Source organism: Lycorma delicatula, chromosome 5 (genome assembly GCF_047948215.1).
Source record: "Lycorma delicatula isolate Av1 chromosome 5, ASM4794821v1, whole genome shotgun sequence".
NCBI lineage: Eukaryota > Metazoa > Arthropoda > Insecta > Hemiptera > Fulgoridae > Lycorma > Lycorma delicatula.
The window spans coordinates 53576526-53596672 of record NC_134459.1 but is presented as its reverse complement, the minus strand read 5'-3'; the positions used below and the strand labels follow the sequence as shown (position 1 = coordinate 53596672).

At 28.9% G+C, this 20147-nt stretch overlaps 1 protein-coding gene across 1 annotated transcript in view; it reads right to left on the bottom strand.

Annotated features, from left to right (window-relative positions):
* The window catches only part of Fntb (Farnesyl transferase beta subunit), a 37235-nt gene that overhangs the window by 9572 nt on the left and 7516 nt on the right, over positions 1-20147 (bottom strand). Inside the window, exons 3-8 of the mRNA XM_075366120.1 lie at positions 17480-17592; positions 11622-11747; positions 8352-8522; positions 6379-6508; positions 3817-3949; positions 439-556 (exon numbers count right to left, since the gene is read on the bottom strand). Of these exons, the coding sequence (XP_075222235.1) occupies positions 439-556; positions 3817-3949; positions 6379-6508; positions 8352-8522; positions 11622-11747; positions 17480-17592 (791 nt within the window). The remainder of the gene's footprint in view (positions 1-438; positions 557-3816; positions 3950-6378; positions 6509-8351; positions 8523-11621; positions 11748-17479; positions 17593-20147) is intronic.

Genomic DNA, 20147 nt, shown 5'->3' with positions numbered 1-20147 from the left:
AAATAAGAAGACCATTAACTTTAATATATTATATTCCCAAGTATAATAAGAATATTAAAAAATAAAATTAAAGATCTTAGGTTCATAAAATAATATCATCTGGAAGTCTTCTAAAATCTAAACATAATACATAAAAAAAATAATTAAAATAAAAAACTTGTCTTGAAAGGTTTTCAAAAATAATACTACCTGGATTAAAGAGGCCTCACTGAAAGTTAAGTGGAACGTTTAGCAACAAGTTTGACAACTCAATGTTACCAAATGAATCAAAATAACAATCTCACTTAATCAGCACCAAACATATTAAGTAACTAGTGGTTCAAAATAACTAAATACAATATTATAAACAAATCAAGGATTTAAGAAATATCACACATATTCTGGACTACATTTTAGGAATATAAAAATAATAATGATATTAAGTATACAATTACTTACTTCCCTGGTTTATCTATAAGACCACCATTAGTACACTGACAACAAATTAATATGTATTCTTGCAATGCTCTAGATTGAAATAACCATTCATCCATTTTTTTCATTACACTGCTATCCTCTAAAAAAATAATAAACATGAAATTAATTATATTCCATGCTTTTAAAATAAGAGACTATATTTTTTTTCTTAGTTTTATAACAAACTTTAATTCTAACATTATGTAATGATATAAAAGAATAAATGAATGAAGCTGATGAAAATAAATATTATTATATAACACAGAATATGTACAAAACTAATGTAAGAAATAACCAATGTTGTAATTTAAAGATGCCATTAAAATTATTTAGTATACTATATAATACGAGGTCTGTAAATAAAGTAATAAGACTGGTTCAGAAAACCTTTCCACTATTAATGGCAGTGTTGGAACTCAGAAACCGGAATATCCTTCAGATGGTTGGTTACATTGTTTTTTATGTTTTCTACTGTGCCAAAATCGTGTTCTTTGAGGTGTTTTTTTGAAGTTGGGATCAGGAAAAGTCACAGAGATTCAAGTCATGTGAATAAGGTGATTGAGGAACTACAGTAATGTTTTTCTAGCCAAAAACTCATTAATTGAGAGTGCAGTGTGACAAGGTGCATTGTCATGATGCAGCATCCAGTTGTCTTTGATGGCTGGTCTCACACTGGCAACTCTTTTCCGCAGTGTTTCAAGAATTTCTTGGTTAACATATTGATTTACAGTCTGTCCTGTAGGCAAAAATTCCTTATGGACAATGCCATTACTATCGAAGAAACAAATTAGCATGGTTTTGATTTGCTTATTTTTTCTTTTTTGGGACATGGTGAGTTTGAAGTGCCACTCTTTGCTCTGGCATTTTGTTTCTGAGTTGTATTCAAATATCCAAGATTCATCATAACAACACTTTTTTTTTAGAAAATCAGGATCAGTTTCAGTTCACCCTAGAAGATTGTGGCACACTTCCACCCTGTTGTTTTTCTGTTCAACAGTGAGGTTTTTTGGGACCAATTTTGCATAAACTTTTTTCATGTCCAATTCGTTTGTCAAAATTTGATGGATTGTGGTATGGTTCAAATTCAATTGTTCTGCAATCATTCTGACACATAATCACTGGTCACACAGTATAAAGTCTCTGATTTGCTCAACACTGTTAGTTTTTGACATTAACAGTCTTCCAGAGCGTGGAACGTCCAGAACTGATCCCCGGTCATCTGAAAATGCTTTAAACCACCACCTAAAAATTTGGGCTCATGACAGAGTGTCATCTCCATACGCCCTTTTCAATTATGAAAAAGCTTCAGTAGCATTCTCACCAAGTTTAACACAAAACTTGATTGCACAACGATGCTCATAATTAGTATCACTCATTTTTGTAACGCACAACAAAAACTTGTTTCACGAAAAGTTTGTTTACATCTCACGACAACAATAGACTAAAAATATTAATACCTAATATAAACCAGCTGTTCGTATAACCATATGCTTTCTAGTAACTTTACAGTGTTGCCACTTTGGTTGCCAAAAAAAAAACTAGACTCATTACTTTATTTACAGACCTTGTATAAATAAAAGTATAATGAAAATAATTATAATTAAAAAAGTAAATATTTGATAACTTGTGCCTGCATTAAAAATTGTAATTCCTAGACTTGACTGTAATAAATTGAAAAATTACTCTAAAAACTGTAATTCCTTTTTTATTTAGCCTTTGGGACTACTGTTAGGTATTGCTTCAGAGGATGAGATGAATGACAATTTTCACACTTCCTCCTAGACTTGAGTGTAATAAATTTAAATGACAATAAGTAAATTGAAATTACTATGTAGCAGGAAAGGAATGTGTAGGACCCTTATAAGAAATGATGTTAAAAAAATAAAATAAATTTATGACTGTAATCTGGAAAATATTCAGAGGCATTATCAAAATACAGATGTTGTTTTAAATGGACAGAACATTTCGCATGGGGAAAAATAGTTGCAGATACAGTTCTTGAAAAAAAAAAACAATTTAAGAACAGAGTTTTGATTTATGTTTTCTAATTAACGTACATATTCTCAATTTTTATATCAGAATATTCATTCTTTATGTTCATTACAAGAAATGTTTATTAATCTATTAAGTATACGAATATAGCGGAAATGTATTAAAATAAAATTTTACAAGAGGTCAGAAATCTTTATAGAAAAGAGAAGTATAGAAAAAATATCATTGAAAGAAAAACTAGAAACAGTTTTTCTAGAAAAAAGAGTTTTCTATAAACTGTTTTAGAAAACTCTGTTTCAGTTTCTAAAAATCTGAAACAGAGTTATAATAACCCAATAACATCAAATATTTGTACAACCTAAAATTATTAATTTTCACAAGAAATTAATTAAAAAATATCACTTTCTGAATCTAGTTTTTCTTTAGCTTCCTGTTTTCATTATCGATGGATGTTTGTCATTTTATCAACTGATGAATCTATCAATAACTGATAGGCTTTTTTTGGAATTATCTTCCTCAAAAATATTATAACCATAATGATACTAATTGCTTAGAGCCAGTTAATTACATTGAGTGGAGTGAATGACTACAGAATTTCACACTACTTCAGTGACATTTTAAACTTTATAGTGGGTACTCCAGTTTTCTGTGGTATATTCCCTGTGGTGTGTCTTAAAAGTGGTCATCTTTTACCATTTTAATGGCAAGAGGAGCAAAAGAAAATAATAACAGAACTAGTATACAAAGAAAAAGCAAGATTGAAAATGCATAAAGCACAACTGAGGGACCATTAAAAAATACCTATGTCTAAAACTAGATGGCCAGTTTGACTTATCAATAGATAAAAAGGATATATATATATGTAAAGAAATTAAATAAATGAAATGTGATAAAGAAGAAATAATAATTAAGTAACAAATAGATAAACAATTTCTACAATCAAAGAGTATTTCCAGCAATGTTCATGGAATAAAAATAAAATCAACTGTCGACAAAAAAAAATTAAAAAGTTCCATTTACTGCTTTCCTTACTGAAAATGTAAAATGGTCTAAACTACTGAAACTTCTAACTCTGACTGCCTACTGTAACTTAATGCATGCTTTGTATAAGGTTGTACAAGATAAAAATGTTATCCCACGAAAGAGATATGAAATCTTAAACCAATCAAATAAATATCGCGTCCCATAGATAAACTTTACGGGAAAGTTTAATGTTCTTAAAACTGAAAACTTTCACAAAAAGATTTTTAATAGATTTTAATTTCTAAAAAAAAGAGAGGGAAAATAATTTCCCTATTCTGAAAAAATATTACTTTCTCCTAATGTAAGGAGAAAGTAATAAACTAATTTATATATTGTAAAATTTACCTTGTTTGAATAGAATACCATGTATTAACGGGAGAGTTCCTGCTTGCCAAAATGAATAACAGCCATCAACCAATTTATTTGTTCGACCTTGAAAACCACCTTCAAATTTCATTTGTCGGTTAACTGTCCACCTCTGTTACAACATCAATAAAATTAAAATGTAAAAACATAAGAGTAAAATTATTGATAAAACAAACACATTCCAAAATATTTTTCAGGCGATTCAGCTTTAGGTGTCCAGGACAAAATTTTAATCATGGCCATAGAACCTCTTTAAGCAACATAGTCAAGTCATTATGCGAGAACAGAATGACAAACTGATTAAGATATCATTACAACTACCATTTTGGACACATATTTAGATATAATTTAATGAGAAAGTTGAAAAGAATGAAACCAAAGACCATCTGACCTAAAAGCTAGCATACTACACAAACTGGCTAGTATTGGGCAGATAAAACTTCATTCTTGCATTAAAAATATACATATTCATTGGGGAGGGGGGATTGTGTCAATGGTGTCTTTCAGGGATGTCCAAATAATAAGGATGCATTTATACCTAATTGCATAAGCATAAATTAGGTAAGCATTAGGAGTATTGTATTTTGACAATCTTGATTTAGGTCACATATGATTATGTTTTGGTAGTGTAAATCTATAACAGTTGCCCCAATTGTCATGAAATAAGTAAAAAATGATCCATCTGAAGAAATAACAAAGCAAAACAAAAAAATCAATAAGCATATATATTTTTGGTTTTTACCAAATAGTTTTATAAGTCAAACTTAAAGTGGCAATTTACAGAACTTTTCTAAACTAAAAAATCAAAATTTATTTTTTAATGCTGGGGCATCTGATCATAGTCATTCTGTCTCTTAGCTTGCCAGTCCATCTGCTAGTCAGACATATTTTTATACATATTAGCTATTAATAGTTTTTATTTTTTAAGCGATCCCATTTCATAATGATGACATATTGTTTAAACTTTGGAGTGATATAAACCAATTTTATACAGGTGTTGTGAGATCTAATCATAACCAGTAATTTTCTGAAAGCAAAAATTCCACAAAGTGTCTCTTTATGAATGAATATTCAAGAAGCGTGTTTTTGCCTGAAAATAAAATAATATATCACTTACCATGTATCATTAAATGTCCATAATTATATTTTTTTAATTCATTATTAATATACTGCTTGACAGAATGGGAAATTCTGAAGTAACTACCAAAATGATTTGTATCTCCTTCTTTGCTAGAATATCTACCATCTCATTTCCATTTTTACAGTATGTGGTAGTGTCCTATAAATAATCAATTTGACTAACCAAGCTGACTATTTATTATTGGAGATGGAAATCAAGAGGACAAAAAAAAATATTTTTTCTGTAATGGTGCATCCAGTAGGTAGAACTAATTCTAATAAGATGATTTAATGACAACTAACCTTGACTAACCTTTATATATATGTATATTATATATAAAAATCATCCTAATGCTTAACCCCTTCAATCTAGAAATTATGAAAATTTTAATAAACAAACCTGGATTATATAAAAAAAACAATATTATTAAAATCAACTGAAAATAATTTGTAATAGAGCTCATAAGGTGACCAATTAGAAAAAATGAGAAAAACAGATTAAAGTTATACAACTAAAATTTCAATGAATGTAAAAAAAACCTCTTCAGTAATATTGATAGTATATGGTTAATTTACAAATCTCAGTCGTAGTGCGTTCATCTCTTTTATCCAGAATGTTCTGTGTTCAAATTTAGTTAGGCTTGCATTTTTAAAAAACAACTATTACATAAACTCCCAGGTACAAGTCTTGAGCTATGTAATGAATTAAGCGTCTAAATGAAAAAAAATTATGTTTTTATAATATGATACTTTTCTGCTATTATAGTGTGTATTTTTTACACTACTTTCAGATGCATGAATAACAAAAATAAGTGTGTAAACAAGTGATATGAACATGGTGTTAATGAAAAAATTACAAGCACTCTCTTAAACTATCAGTCATTCTGGATACCCAACTCCATTTACAAGATCTTACATTTACAATTTATAGTAAATCTAGTAATTTTTTTGTTTATACTAGTTTTTATGTTAGTGTGTAAGAAGTCAGTCTAGTTCATCGCATTTTACTATCACAACTCTAGTTTGGTTGACTAAAAAATTTTTTAATTAATCAACAATTTCAATTACCTGAAAAGGACCAAATAGCTATGCTTATCAAGCTTTGATACATTGAGAGTTTACTAATGATATCATTAGAGATCCACTCATATATTTCATATAACTGCACAATCTCTCAAAGAAAATTATAATAAAGAACTTCGAAACTATATTGAATTTATTTTCTTTTATCATCATCATCATCGTTATCAGTCATTAGTATATCAGTAACTTAAAATGTAAAAATAATTATTTTTTTTTTAAAATCCATATGTCCTTAGCAATCAATCCACAATAAAGAAATATTAAAGGAAAGACACTATCTAAATATTATATCTTATCTTTATTAACATGACTTCGTACACAAATAGTTTTACTACTAACCAAAAGAGCTCTAAGATTACATAGTTGTTCCTTAGCCAATAAACAAAGAGCAGCTAGGGCACAAAAAGCATAACCCCCATGAGCTTCAAGACCAGGGCAGCCAGAAAAGCCTCCCTCATATGTTTGACAGCTGGAAAACACAGAAAATAAGAAAAGACAGTTACTAAATGATAATTATCTTGGTGTTGGTCTGACTATTAAGAGGCATTCCATTAAAGATATTGTTGTACAGAGGATCAGCACACTTCATACATTTATTACACATGTAAAAAATAATTAAATCACAAATCCCAAAAATCTTATTGAGTAATTAATTGTGAATAAAACTGTATCATTACAAACTGCAAGAATTCCTGTAGCCCAAAGAAAAAAAATGATTTCTTATAGAAACATTTATAATTTTTATCTTTTTATTGGTAGTAAATATTTATACCGCTAACATTTTATTAAAAAATTGAGAAAAGACAATTTTTACAATTTCAGACACTAAATGATTCAACTTTAAATTTCATTCAAATTTTGAGTATCTATCTTTCACAGATATTGACCAGCTACTAGGCTGGAAATGTGAAAATTTTAATGTTCACTAATTATTATTACTCTATTTTAATTGAATTAGTCATTTTAACACAGCTTTTTAGCTGTGTGGGTGAATAAAGCTGTGTTAGTGAAAAGAGGTAGTTGTGATGCTGTTGACTGAATATCGGGCAATTTTGCCCATGTATTAAGTATTGATCAGTGTTGAGATAGAATGGCTTCTGCACTTGGAGAGGATTGTTCTCATCATACAACAACAATATTTAGCTGATACAAAGAGTTTGAAAGAGGAAAGTTTGACTTTGAGACATTCCAAGGTCAGATCCAACCATCTTAATCTGTGACTGAGGGAAACATTGTTCCAAAGTGAAAAATGTTTTAGACAGACAGGTGTGTGACCTATTATCAAATATAGGTGTCCTTGGAAATTAATGCACTGGCATTTGTGCTATTCTGTGAAGTCACTTTCAAGTTAGAAAGCTTTGTACTTTTTGGATGCTGCACAACTTGACGATAATCAGATGGCATGTTGTGTTTCATGGTGCTGTGAATCCTGAAAAAGTTTGAAAATAGGAAATTTCTCTATGTGAATTTCTTCTGGTTTGAAAAAACTGAAAGATTGGTTTCAAAAATGAAGGTTTTTTATTTTTATTACACGTATTTAGAAACTACAGCTGCATTACAATTTATTCAGGACTAACAAAATCCAGTAGATTACTTCAATTCTTAGATAAACACACTAATATAAATTAGAACAATAGGACATATTTGAAAGTACAGTTTACAGCACTGTTCTCTACTTCACAATTCTTGGTTTATAAATTGGGAATTGTCAGCTATATCACTATATATTCTGAATTCTTCTAAAACAAAAGTCATAAACTAGCAAATAATTTAGAAGTTATTATGAACTGAACCTAATAAATGTATTTCTCAGGCTTATTAAAGTAATTTTACTCTAAACTGAAAGCCTCTTGATGAAATTGAAGAACATTTTTTTTTTTACTTAAAAAAATATTTTAAAATTTTTTCATTCATATTTTCTCAAAGATACTAACATCATATATAATGAGCCAAATACTAGATTCCATGTTCTCAGCCAAAACATTAATTTGAATAACTGATTAGAAAAAATAAGCGTGAAAGACAAAAGAAAAATGATCGCTACGGTTGCTAAATATTCTTTTGATAATGTGCATTTTATCAATGACAGCTACCGTGTGGGAAAACTATTTTTTTATTTATTCTTTTGCAAATGCAGGCTTATATCAAATTACAACAAAGTTGCTAATTTTCTTTTGTAAGAAATTAAGTTTTTAGCATGTGGAAAAACACTAGCCTATCCTGGATAATAGACCAGGACTAATAACATAACAAAAAAAATTAAATAAATTTTCCTCAACCAATAAATATTAATAAAAATTATATTAAATTACCTGATAATCCACAAAGCTGAATTATCAAATAAGGCATCTGTGTAAATATTGGTGAGTCGAGCGACAGCTAGAGCACAATAAACCCCTCTTATGTCCACTTCTCCACCAACATGCATTTGAAAAGCACCATTAGGTACTTTAACTGACCATAAAAACTTATATAATTTCTGCCTGAAAAAAACCCAAATATTTATATATTATAATTATAAATAAAATCATATACTTTAATACAACCTATTCAATATGAATACAGTAGAATTTTATCTGTGGTTAACCCATAGCCTGAAAAATTTAACTAAAGAAATAAAAAATTCACAGATTTTCATTCATAGTAAACTAACAAACAATCTTTAACAGATAATTTACTTTGTGAATAACTCATAATTTGTTTCAAGAAAAAAGTTGAAAAAAGAAAAACTTATACTGAATTAATGGTATTCAATGTTACAATCTCTAACAAGTATTTTCAGGGAGAGAAACTAATAATTTATAGAGTAAACTGATGAGCCTGATACGAACTAAAAGAATCATGTAATCAAATTTTATGAAAGTTAAGTACAATCAAGCTAACTTCTTAAGTACTTTAAGAAACATCTTTATGCCATATTCTGAAAGTAGGATAAATTTTTATTTACAAACATTATTTATTAGACAACCAATAGTAATAAATATGACTAGTTTATTTTTTGTGAGAACAAACAATTTTTCTAAAAACCTTAAAACAAATTAGTTATATATATATAAGTTGTCCTTCCTTTCAATAAAGGTGGCAATGAATTGTATAATTTTCCCGGCTTATGTTTGTATGTATTTCCCTGGCTATGCTGATCAAATTAAGCAATTCATTTTTGAAAAAAAAAAAACTTTCTGGCATGCCATAAAGTATGTTCAATTCAATCATTTTAAGCTCTACAAAATTAGTCAGCTTCAATTATTTCTGCATCAAAATATTAAAAAAAAAATGTATTGTAATAAATTTTAATTGGTTAAATTTTTTGTATTAATTACAAAATTACCTATTTGATTATATTTAAATCTTTTAATTTTTAAAGCCAAGATGCTCAACAAAATAAAGCAAAGGATAATCCTGCCTGATTTGAAGGGATTATTAGATGCTTTTTGCTGAGGTATTATGCATTTACTACACAGTTATACACATCGGCCTTAAGATGTGACATTAACACAACCTAAATTAATAGCACTAAAGATTAAAAATATTTCCATAAAAGTTATCTTCAGTATAAAGTATATTATTTTTATTAGATTTATAAAAAAATAATTTGGGTAATGTTTAGAAAGAAAGCTTCTTACATAAAAGCAAATAGTAAAGAATTAAAAGAAAAATGGATTGTGCATTCTAAAACTGTATTAGATTATAAAATTCAAGATGAAGACAGTAGTTATGATTACAACAAAACAGATAAATCAACCTTTAAAAACATCACCCTGACTGAAAAACAGCCAATAAATAGAGAAAAGTATAAGATAACTTTTAAGACACAAAATTAAAATTAAAACACACTAATCACATAGTTACATATAAATTGACAAGAAAACACAAAAATATTTACAGTTAAAAATATTAAACAAACATCATTTAATATAATAATGACACCTCATTTATGAAATCAAACTAACTTGATGTTTTGTTTAAACAAAACATCAACAAAAATAACGACACCTTAAATAATAAAGTATATAAAAAAAAAGAGTTGATAAAAAAAAGAGTTATAGGACTTTCCTATCACGTGGCTAGAGCCATGTTCCAGGAAAGTTCTACAACACACAACTTAATTTAAAATATTTATCATTTTATTTAAATATAACATTTTTCCATTTATTTAATTCAATAATTCTACCTAAAGCACATGTGCGCATACCATATTTAATTTGCATGGGTGCAACAATGGCCAGCACTAACTAAACCAATGTATTTCACAACTTATATAAAACAAATTTTTCTTGTATTGTCAGCAGATTGGTGTAGCCGCAAAGCTTAACACAGCAAATAATGAGTCAACTGGGCGATTGAATTCAAGACCCGGCCAGACCGAGCTACTTTTTTTACACTTTAAATATCATTCATTTATTTAATTGTACTACTCAACTGTGACATCATCATAACATAGCAGAGGATACAACAGAAATTTTGAGGTGGGGGTGCAATTTTGCAAATTTTGTTATTTTTTATTAACAAATGTGCCTATGAAAAATATGACCTTAATTTGGTGAAATCTTGAGATACTGAGGGAGTCTTTGCTCTACAGCCTTACACCCTTGACCTTTTAAGTTGAAAATGTACTGGCATCAATGCCCCCATATATATAAGTAATAATCAGTTCAGTAGTTATAAGATGGTTTAGAGTTCAACATTGAACACACACACACATGCGCGCGCGTACATATGAACATTAACATCTGGAAAATTTTCATCCAGTTTTTTGGGTTCCTTAGGTGTCAAAACATCAAGATTTGGTGAAAACTGCATATGTCAAAATTGGACCGATCACGTATTTTCCCTTCTAGAGCTGTAGCATTATCTAGATGGGAAAGTAAAATGACACTCACCGACTTCTATACGAGATGAATAAAAATAAAATCAGAACAAATAGTACATCACACAGAACATATACTAATAAGCTCATAAAGGTAAGAAAAGTTGAATACTATGCAGCAGGACGAAATAAAATAATTTTAAGTAAGAAATTACAAACAGGAAGCTAATAAAAAAAAAAAAAACTCTGAATAAATAACAGACTGTTGCCAGTTTAATTAAGTATAATTGATTTTTTCTGCAGCACAAGAGATGTAATGATTATCTTCTTTGAATGTCTAAAAATATACTTCCTCTTAGACCTGGACTTAAAAGTACAAGGGTCTAAGGACAATCACAAAAAATTCTAACACGTAAAAGGCCAATCAAGTTTAATCCTTAAGAGATAAAGAAGTTCCACCCCTCGTTCAATGAAAAATATAACTTACTGCTTAGGATGAATTTGCAGAACCTAATTTAATATAACTATTATTGGATATTTCCAAAAGCTTTAACTGCCTTAACTTCTGATTTCTGAAAGTTCTTTATCTTGAAATTTTACTTACTTTAATTTTGGAATATCTAACCACACAACAAAAGTTGTTGAAAATTAATATAATTCTGGACAAATTCTTTAAAGTAGCAATAATATCCATTTATAGTAAGGATTTTAACTTAAAAAAATCATTGATAATTTAATTAGTTCACAAAAAAAATTACAAGAAAAAAATACAAACCTATCAATAACTTTGTAAGCCTCATCTGTGCCCAGTGAAACAAGAGCATTAACTGCAGCATAAGTAGGTGCCAAATGTGCTGCCTGTCCTGGACCACCACCAAAACCACCATCTTCACACTGACATCTAAAAAAATTATAACAAGAACATTGAAAATTACTCAAAATAAAAACAAATAATTAAATCACAATTACAAAAGATAATTTAATGATATTAAATATTTACGTCACTAGACTGTCATTACCCACCGGTATGTATAAGGATTATACATAGTATTATTATAGACTTTAATGAATCAAGTGAGATCAATTCTTTTTTTACTAACAAATGGCAATAAATTGTGTCATATCAAATAAACCTTTAAAGAGGTAAGCAGTTAAATGTAACATAATTATTAAGACTTGGAGAAATAACAAACAAGCATTATAGAATAACTAAAATCACCAAGACTTCAAAAAGCAGTTCTATTTCAAGTAGAGTATTAACTTTTGAAATGTGATATATTTTAACCCTAGAAGCGGTATAAGTCAACCTCATAGATGCATAGCAGCTACTTGCTAAAATGGTAACATCAATCTCATCGACTCTTCTTATTGGGTTCATTTTGAATTTGCAGGGTTACCAACATACACCACATTATATATCGTTGGAAAGAAGAAATCATGAGCTATCTGATAGTAAGATCTTATTTTCGATTATTGTCAATAATATCAATACTTCACTGCTTTAGTTTTGTGGTTATATTGTTTTGTTTATGACAATAGGTTAGGAGTGTTCCTTTATGTTTACTGAAATATAACGTGTTAGTTTCATGATTTTATTTCAGTCTAATAAAGAGAAGTGCTGTGATTTATCAAACTTCAGTTTTTATTTTATTGTCTTGTGATTTTTTGATATGTTTACATATACTGTGGAATGTTTTTTTAGTAATTTGTTATGGTTGCATTACAACTAGCATAGTGGTGAATTTCGGTTTATTATTTGTTTATTTAGTTCTTTCCATAAATAACTGGAACATAAATATTACTTAATAACACAAACAATCTTAAAATTTCTGATGATAATATTCAAAAATTGTTGATGTTGAGCAGTGATGAATCTGACATTGAAGTTGATAATCCTGAAATTTATTTTGATTTTCTGGTACCTGAAAGTGAATCTGATAATGATCTTAAGAAAATCTCTGTGAATAGTAATAATATTTCTGCGAATTCATTAAATTCTTCAAATGCTGAGGTAACAAATTAAAATAATCAGACTCTTAACTTTTCAAATTCTAAACCAGCCGAGATAATTCCAAATAGAAAAAATATAATTAATGAGACTTCTAACTTTTTAAATTTTATACACGTTGACGAACAAATTTTAGTAATAATCCTGGCAATAAGCCTAACATCAGTTCAATTTCAGACCCTGAAGAAACAGCTATAAATAATCTCAATAATCAACCCTCCACCTAGTTCAAATGCTATAATTCCTGTTCCTTCACATCCTTTATTGTGGGAACAAAGGCTTCTCCATCTTACAATTTTTCAGTTCAAAATACGGGCCTGTAAATCCACCCCACCCCTCGAAACTCATTGCTAATTAGGTATTTTAATTTATATTTCTCTCAGAATATTTTGATACGTCTGATTAGAGTAACCAATCAGTATGTGAGAAAGTGTATTGCTGCTAATAAAGAGTAGTTAGAACAGCATAATGCATAAATGAGCGATTTAGATGTAAAAACACAGATGTTTATAGGCTTGTGTATCAACAAGGGGTTAATGGTTAGAAAAAATTATACATCATACTGAGACACTACTGCTTCTCAGTATCATAGTATTTTTTCATAATATTATATTTCTTCAAAAGTGGGAGTTAATAAGCAAGTTTTTCATGTTAATTTAACTGATGGTCCTTCTAAAATGATCCAAATTTTGATATGTCACATAAAGTTAGGCCTTTCTTGGACCATACTAATAAAAAATTTAAAGAACATTATATTACAAAAAAAAAAATTTCAATTGATGAGGCTTTAATTGGAATGAAAAATACATTAGTATGTATAGTTTATATGGCTAATAAGAGACACGCTCGTTTTGATATCAAAAAATTTGACATCTGTGAAAGCGATACCTGGTACATTTATCATACAGACTTATACAGTGGCAAAAAACTGTACGAAACCAGTAACAATGGGGTCCCTTTTGCACAATTTGTCAAACTTCTACATAAACTTATATATAAAAATTCCTTTAGTCAATGAATTATATTTATTGCTTACGGGAACAATAGAATTAACTCTAAACAAGTACCAAAGGAGTTAGTCCAAACAAAACTTCAAGTAAAAGATACAGTTTACTATAGAAAAAATGAATTATTAATTGTTGGTGTTAGGAAAACCAAATCATGGAAGCCAGTTTATGGATTGAGCAATGCATACGATGCTGAAAACATGGATGTAGTTTTTAGAGTGAAAAAGAAAGATAATATACCGCTTTTGATTCACAATTATAATCAGTATATGGGGGGAGTGGATTTAAAAGACAAATCCATTTATCATGTCTCATGCAATCGAGAGAATCGATGCTTTTGGAAAAAAATATTTTTCAACTTACTGGATATGGCAATATTCAATACTTATTGTATTTACGAATGAAATACTGATAATTCCATGCCTAGAAGAAAGTTTTTAATTTCTATTGTAGATTGTCTCTGTGAAAAATCAGATGTACCATCACCATCTGCAGTTGTCACAGAAGTACTACAGCTTGTGTTAACTCACCTTCCACAACAAAGCGAATGTTTATGTGTAGTGTATGAGCCAACAAAGAAGCAAGGTCATTCCAGTTATTGGTGCCCTGGATGTGATGTAGGCATTCACGTACACTGCTGGTCACAATTGCAACATACTTCTGCAAATGGTTGCAAAAGAAAGGAGAAGGATGACTTTAGACAATAATGATAGCTAAAAACTTCCTAACTTTCATTATTCATTTTATTACCAATAGTTTTAGGCAGTAAGATATTCTAATTTTTTTAAATTTTAGGAAATTATTTACATTTTTGTTACCTCAGTTGTTTTATTAAGTGATAAAAATAATATAATAGTGTTGTGACAATAATAAAAACAGCAATCAATATAAGCCATCATCACATCCCTGTCAAGACAGCAAAACAAGATCATCCAAAACGGTAATCCGCATTACAATCATTATTTTAATATACTTAAAAACTACTGCACGCAAATTAAAAGCTATACCACCACTGCTTTTAGAAAAATGTTGCTTTTTTACATAAGTGTATAAGAAAGTCTTATAAATTTGTTCTTAAAATGTTAAAAACCTGGTAAAGCAGCCTTATTAACAAAAGGTTTTTTCTAAAATTCGTCAATACAAAATTAATTATTGCATTCATCAAATTTATTTATATATATATATATAGAGCATAGTTCATAGTTTAATTTTATACTTAAAACATAAGAATCTACCAACTGGAACACAATGTATAAACTGTTTAATAAAGTCTTGTTTTGGCACATTTTTCCCTACCATTTAAAGAAATTTTCCCTACCAGTTCTAGAGTTAAACAATGCAATATGTTTGCATGAAAATTTTGCCATCTCAACACACTAAGAATATGAAATATGTATTCTGCTTAACATCAGTATAAACTATATTTTACTGTTTTTAATTTACTGGACACTTTTGTCTTACATTGCTTTGAAACTTATAAACATATTGTTAATGATAATGATTAACTAGAAAATAATTTGTAATAGATACAGTACTAAATGTTTGTTTTTCTTACGAGATGTGATTGAAAAGTTTCAAGACAGGTGTCATCAACAGGACTACAGGAGGGGGTAGGTTTGCTTGCAGGTGTAAGAGGAAAAGCTTGTTTTGTCCTTGAAATGTCCTGAAAAGATCACCATGATGTCTTTGCTCAGTAGAGAGTGGCATCCTGGTGAGATGTGTTTTTGGTTCTTGGTGGATTATTGATGTCACAAAATGGATGAAAAACAGAATGAGTTTGTGTTAAATTTTGAGTGAAAACCGGAAAATAAGCTTTGGAGACTTATGAACACATAAAAAAACAGATTTCAGGGATAAATGTCAGAGCAGGTCAAATGTATTTATCTGATTTAACCGATGTAAAGATGGTTGTGAACCAATTGAAGTTGACCCCTGGTCCAGTTGGCTTTTCTCTTCAAAAACCAATGTAAACATGAAAGTTTGCGATTTTCTGCATCTAATCATAGACTTACAATTGGAAAGATAGCTGAGGAACTGAATTTAAGTTTCTACATGGTTCAGTCAATTTTAATTGAAGATCTGAACATACGTCACACAAAATTCATCCCGAAATTGTTCTCAGACCAGCAGAAATAATACTGACTTGAAGTGTCTCAAGAACTGATTAATCTGGCTGAAACTGACCCAAGTCTAATTACAGGCAACGAATCATGGGTTTATGGTTAGACCCAGAAACAAAAGCACAATCATCGCAGTGGAACAGTCCAGGTTCGCCATGACTGAAAAAAGTAACTGTCAGTTGAATGAGAAGACAAAGTTGATAGTTTTCTACAATTCTGTAGGTATCGTGTGCATCATGAATTTGTCCTAGAGGGCAAACAGTTAACCAAAGATACTATAAAAGTATCCTTCAGTATTTGTACAAAAATTTACAGAAAAAAAGGTCTCCACTCTGGTGAGACAAGAATTGGGTCCTCCACCACAATGCTCATCATGCATTCTTGATCACAAAATTTTTGGCCAAATTCCAAATTCCTGTGCTTGTGCTATCTCTCTATTCACCCGATTTAGCCCCTGTCAACATCTACCCATTTCCTAAATAGAAATTTTCACCAAAAAGAACAGATTTGACTCCACTGAAGACTTTCAGGCAAATATGAAGAAGGTCCTTTGTATACAAAGGACATTATAGTAACACCTTTTTTATAGTAATTAAGGATGTTATAGTAACCCTATGAAAGGAAATTTCCAGGAATGCTTCCCAATGTGGAAACACCATTGGAACCAGTGTGTCCAATCAGAAGGGAATTACTTTGAAGGTGATTCACCACAATAGCCTGCAAGTAGCCAATTTGAAATTATAAGCAGTCTTAAAACTTTCTAATCACACCTCATATGTGATAAGATACAATCTTTGAAAATAGAATCCACTAAACAATAAAAAATGTATTATTCTAGTGCTTTGAAATTAATACCATGCAACTTGAATTACTAGATAACGTGGCATAATTTGAATACTATTTTTTAAATTTAGAACATGTAAATCATTTCTGGCAATACTTTAGACTCTCTTTTTTCTGTTTAGCTACCAGAACCACTGTAAGGTATTACTTCAGAGGACGAGTGAGGATGATATGTATGAATGTAAATGAAGTGTAGTCTTGTTCAGTTTCAGGTTGACCATTCCTGATATGTGTAGTTAACCCAACTACCAAAGAACACCGGTATCCATGATCTAGTATTCAAAAAATACTTTAGACTGATTTTTTATAAAGTATTTGTGAAGATACTCATTTTCCTAAATGACAAAATTGTTAATTAATAAACAGATTATTACTGTACTTAAAAAAAAAACTGAATAAGCAGGTCCATATCTTCCATTTTAATACATTATACGATATTTTTGTAACTCATTTAGCTATTCCATGAGCAGTTTATATAACTAAAAACTTTATCTTGTGAATAATACAATGACTTAATAGATATGTATATTGTTAAGTGTGCAATCATGACAAAAATTCTTTATTCTTGGCATAAAAAATCATAGAATCTAAATAAACTATAATATTAACAAACAAAAGAAAACAAAAAAAGTCAATCTAAGCCAAAAAATAATACCTGGCAAGAAACTGGGCAACATGAGATTTATCTTCATCTGCAAGAGTCTCATTGAGTAGAACCAACGAATGAGTGATCCAATAACACAGCCATGGCCGACTGGAATCTAAACACTACAACAGTCATCAAGATGCTTGTTAATTTCTTTTATTATCAGTCTAACAAACTAATACCATTAATTAAAACAATAACGACCAATGTAACAGAACTATTTTTATTTTCCCAGCTACATGCTGCTATAGGAATAACGAGAAAATATATAGAAAAAAAAATCTAAAAAATTGGTCTCTAAATTTTGTGCCTTAAGGAGACATAAAAAAAATTAACATAAAAATAGATTTAAATAAACCATAATCTGTGAAATAATTTTTAATTCCAATCCTCCCAAGACTAAAAAATGTATTTTTGTCAAACAGAAATGTGTGCATATGTATGCATATATATATATATGTATATTGACCATTGTGCTAATGAAATTTAATATTAAATGAAATATAAATCACCAAAACACAGTAAATAGATAAGTTAGTTACCATATTAAGTTCAAGAATCAATTCATGCATTTTCAATTATTACTAATTCTATAAATACATTGAAACATATTTATTTATGGTTTGTTAATTTCTAGAAACTGTTTTTGAAAATTTTGAAATTTATTATGGATGAAAATGCAAATTCTGCTGTCCAGTACTGGAATATGATGAATAAATCATAAATAAATTAAATATGTTTCACTGTAATTATAAAATTTAATAACTGAAGATGCGGGATCCAGTGAATTAATTCTTAGAATTAAGTTTAACTTACCTATTTACTATGTTTTGGTGGTTTATATTTCATTTAATATATACATATTTGCTTGTTTTTGGTCTTACAACTCTGGACCTTGTGGACTGATCTTCTTCAAACTTGGTAGAGAGGTATTACTTCAGAGGGAGGAGAAAGAATGTATTAGATTTCTGTGAAGATTGGAAAAAGGGGTGGGGATGTTTTGGTTAAAATAAATTTTCAAATCTTTACTGGGGCCATTAAGCAAAAGTTTTCTTACAAAATATGAAGTTTTTTATCAAGATCATATATTACTCAAAATTTTTATTTAATATTCACCCCCCCCAAAAAAGACCTTACACATTTTTCTTTTTTAAACTATATCTTGCTTCAGAAAAGGAGTTAACATAGTAGCAGTTTTCTGCAACTATGTTTTCTACATCAATAGACTTCAAATCACTATAAAGATATCCCATTCCAATGGTCTGTGGTAACAAAAAATATTTTTTTAATTTTTGAAAATACTTTAAAAATTTATTCCATTTTACAAGTTATCCATTACATTTAAGAAAATCTGATGTGGACACCACATGACTTCCTTGGGCGCCAATTAAATTACACATATACATTTTTTAAAAATGAAAAGTACATAAAATTCGATTTCATTAATAACTTCTGATATTTTTTCGTACTTGTTTTTTGATTTAATGTAAATTTTTTTACAATCAGAGGTTAATAATTATTTAAAAAATAAATACATTTAAATTAACAAAAAAAAGTTACCAAAAAAAAAAAAGGAGATGAAGTCTGATTCAAATCGGTGTGCCTTCTTCTGTAAGATCCAAATATTTCATTAATTAAAATTTTATTTGGCTATAACTCTGGAACCAATGAAAATAAGTGCCACTTATGATATATCGTTGAAAAGCTCTCACTGAGGCCTTATTATTGCAGTTAAAAAAAGGTCCAAAATTCAATATTTTTGAATTTGAGATATACAAGATACATACATAGAGAGGTAACCCCGAAACTAGTCAAAATAGATTCAGGGATGGTCAAAACAGATAATTCAGTTGAAATCTGAAATTCTTCGTGATCATAATACTTCCTTTACTTTGTACAAGAAAGTAAAAATAAAAATTTGGATTTTCTGAAAGCCTTAGTATTTCTTGAAAAAGATTACTCAAAAATTTTCATTGCCTTCCTCGAAAATTAATACTTTGCTTATTTAAAAATATGACTGTATCTTTGTAGTTTTAAACCAATCTTAAAAGTTATTTTTTTTAATTTATTCACACTTCTTAGCGATATTTTCTAAAAAAATTAATTTTATCCAAATGCTTCCCCTTGAACAAGGGAGCCACCAAAACAAAAAAAAAAAGTTTGCACAGATTCTAATTTTTAATGCTCAAAATGTATTTTTTTAACCATAAATTCGTTACTAAAATAACTTAATATATCTACCCTAGTGGGGGAGCTCCCAAATTAAAAAAAATCCAGAAAAACTTTTATATTTAAATTTTAATCTATTTAAAATAAATTTTAGGCATTATTTAATCATTAAAAAACCCACTGATGTGTGAGCCCTCAAATAGTTTAAAATGATTTAACTGAAAAATAAATTACTTAATTTGATCGGCGTAGCTGGGAAAGTTATGCAATTCATGGTCGGCTTTTTCTACTGTCAACATATTAATCAATCACATTAAATTAAATTTTATCATATGATACAGTCTAAACAAAGTAAATTAAATTTTATAACTAAGTTTATTTTCTAAAAAAATAATAATTTTTTTTTTCTTACAAAAAAGAAGATATAGATAAATTGTGTAAATTTAATAATATAAACTGTTAAATAAAAACTTAGTAGTTCATATAAAAGCAAAAATGCAAATACAGC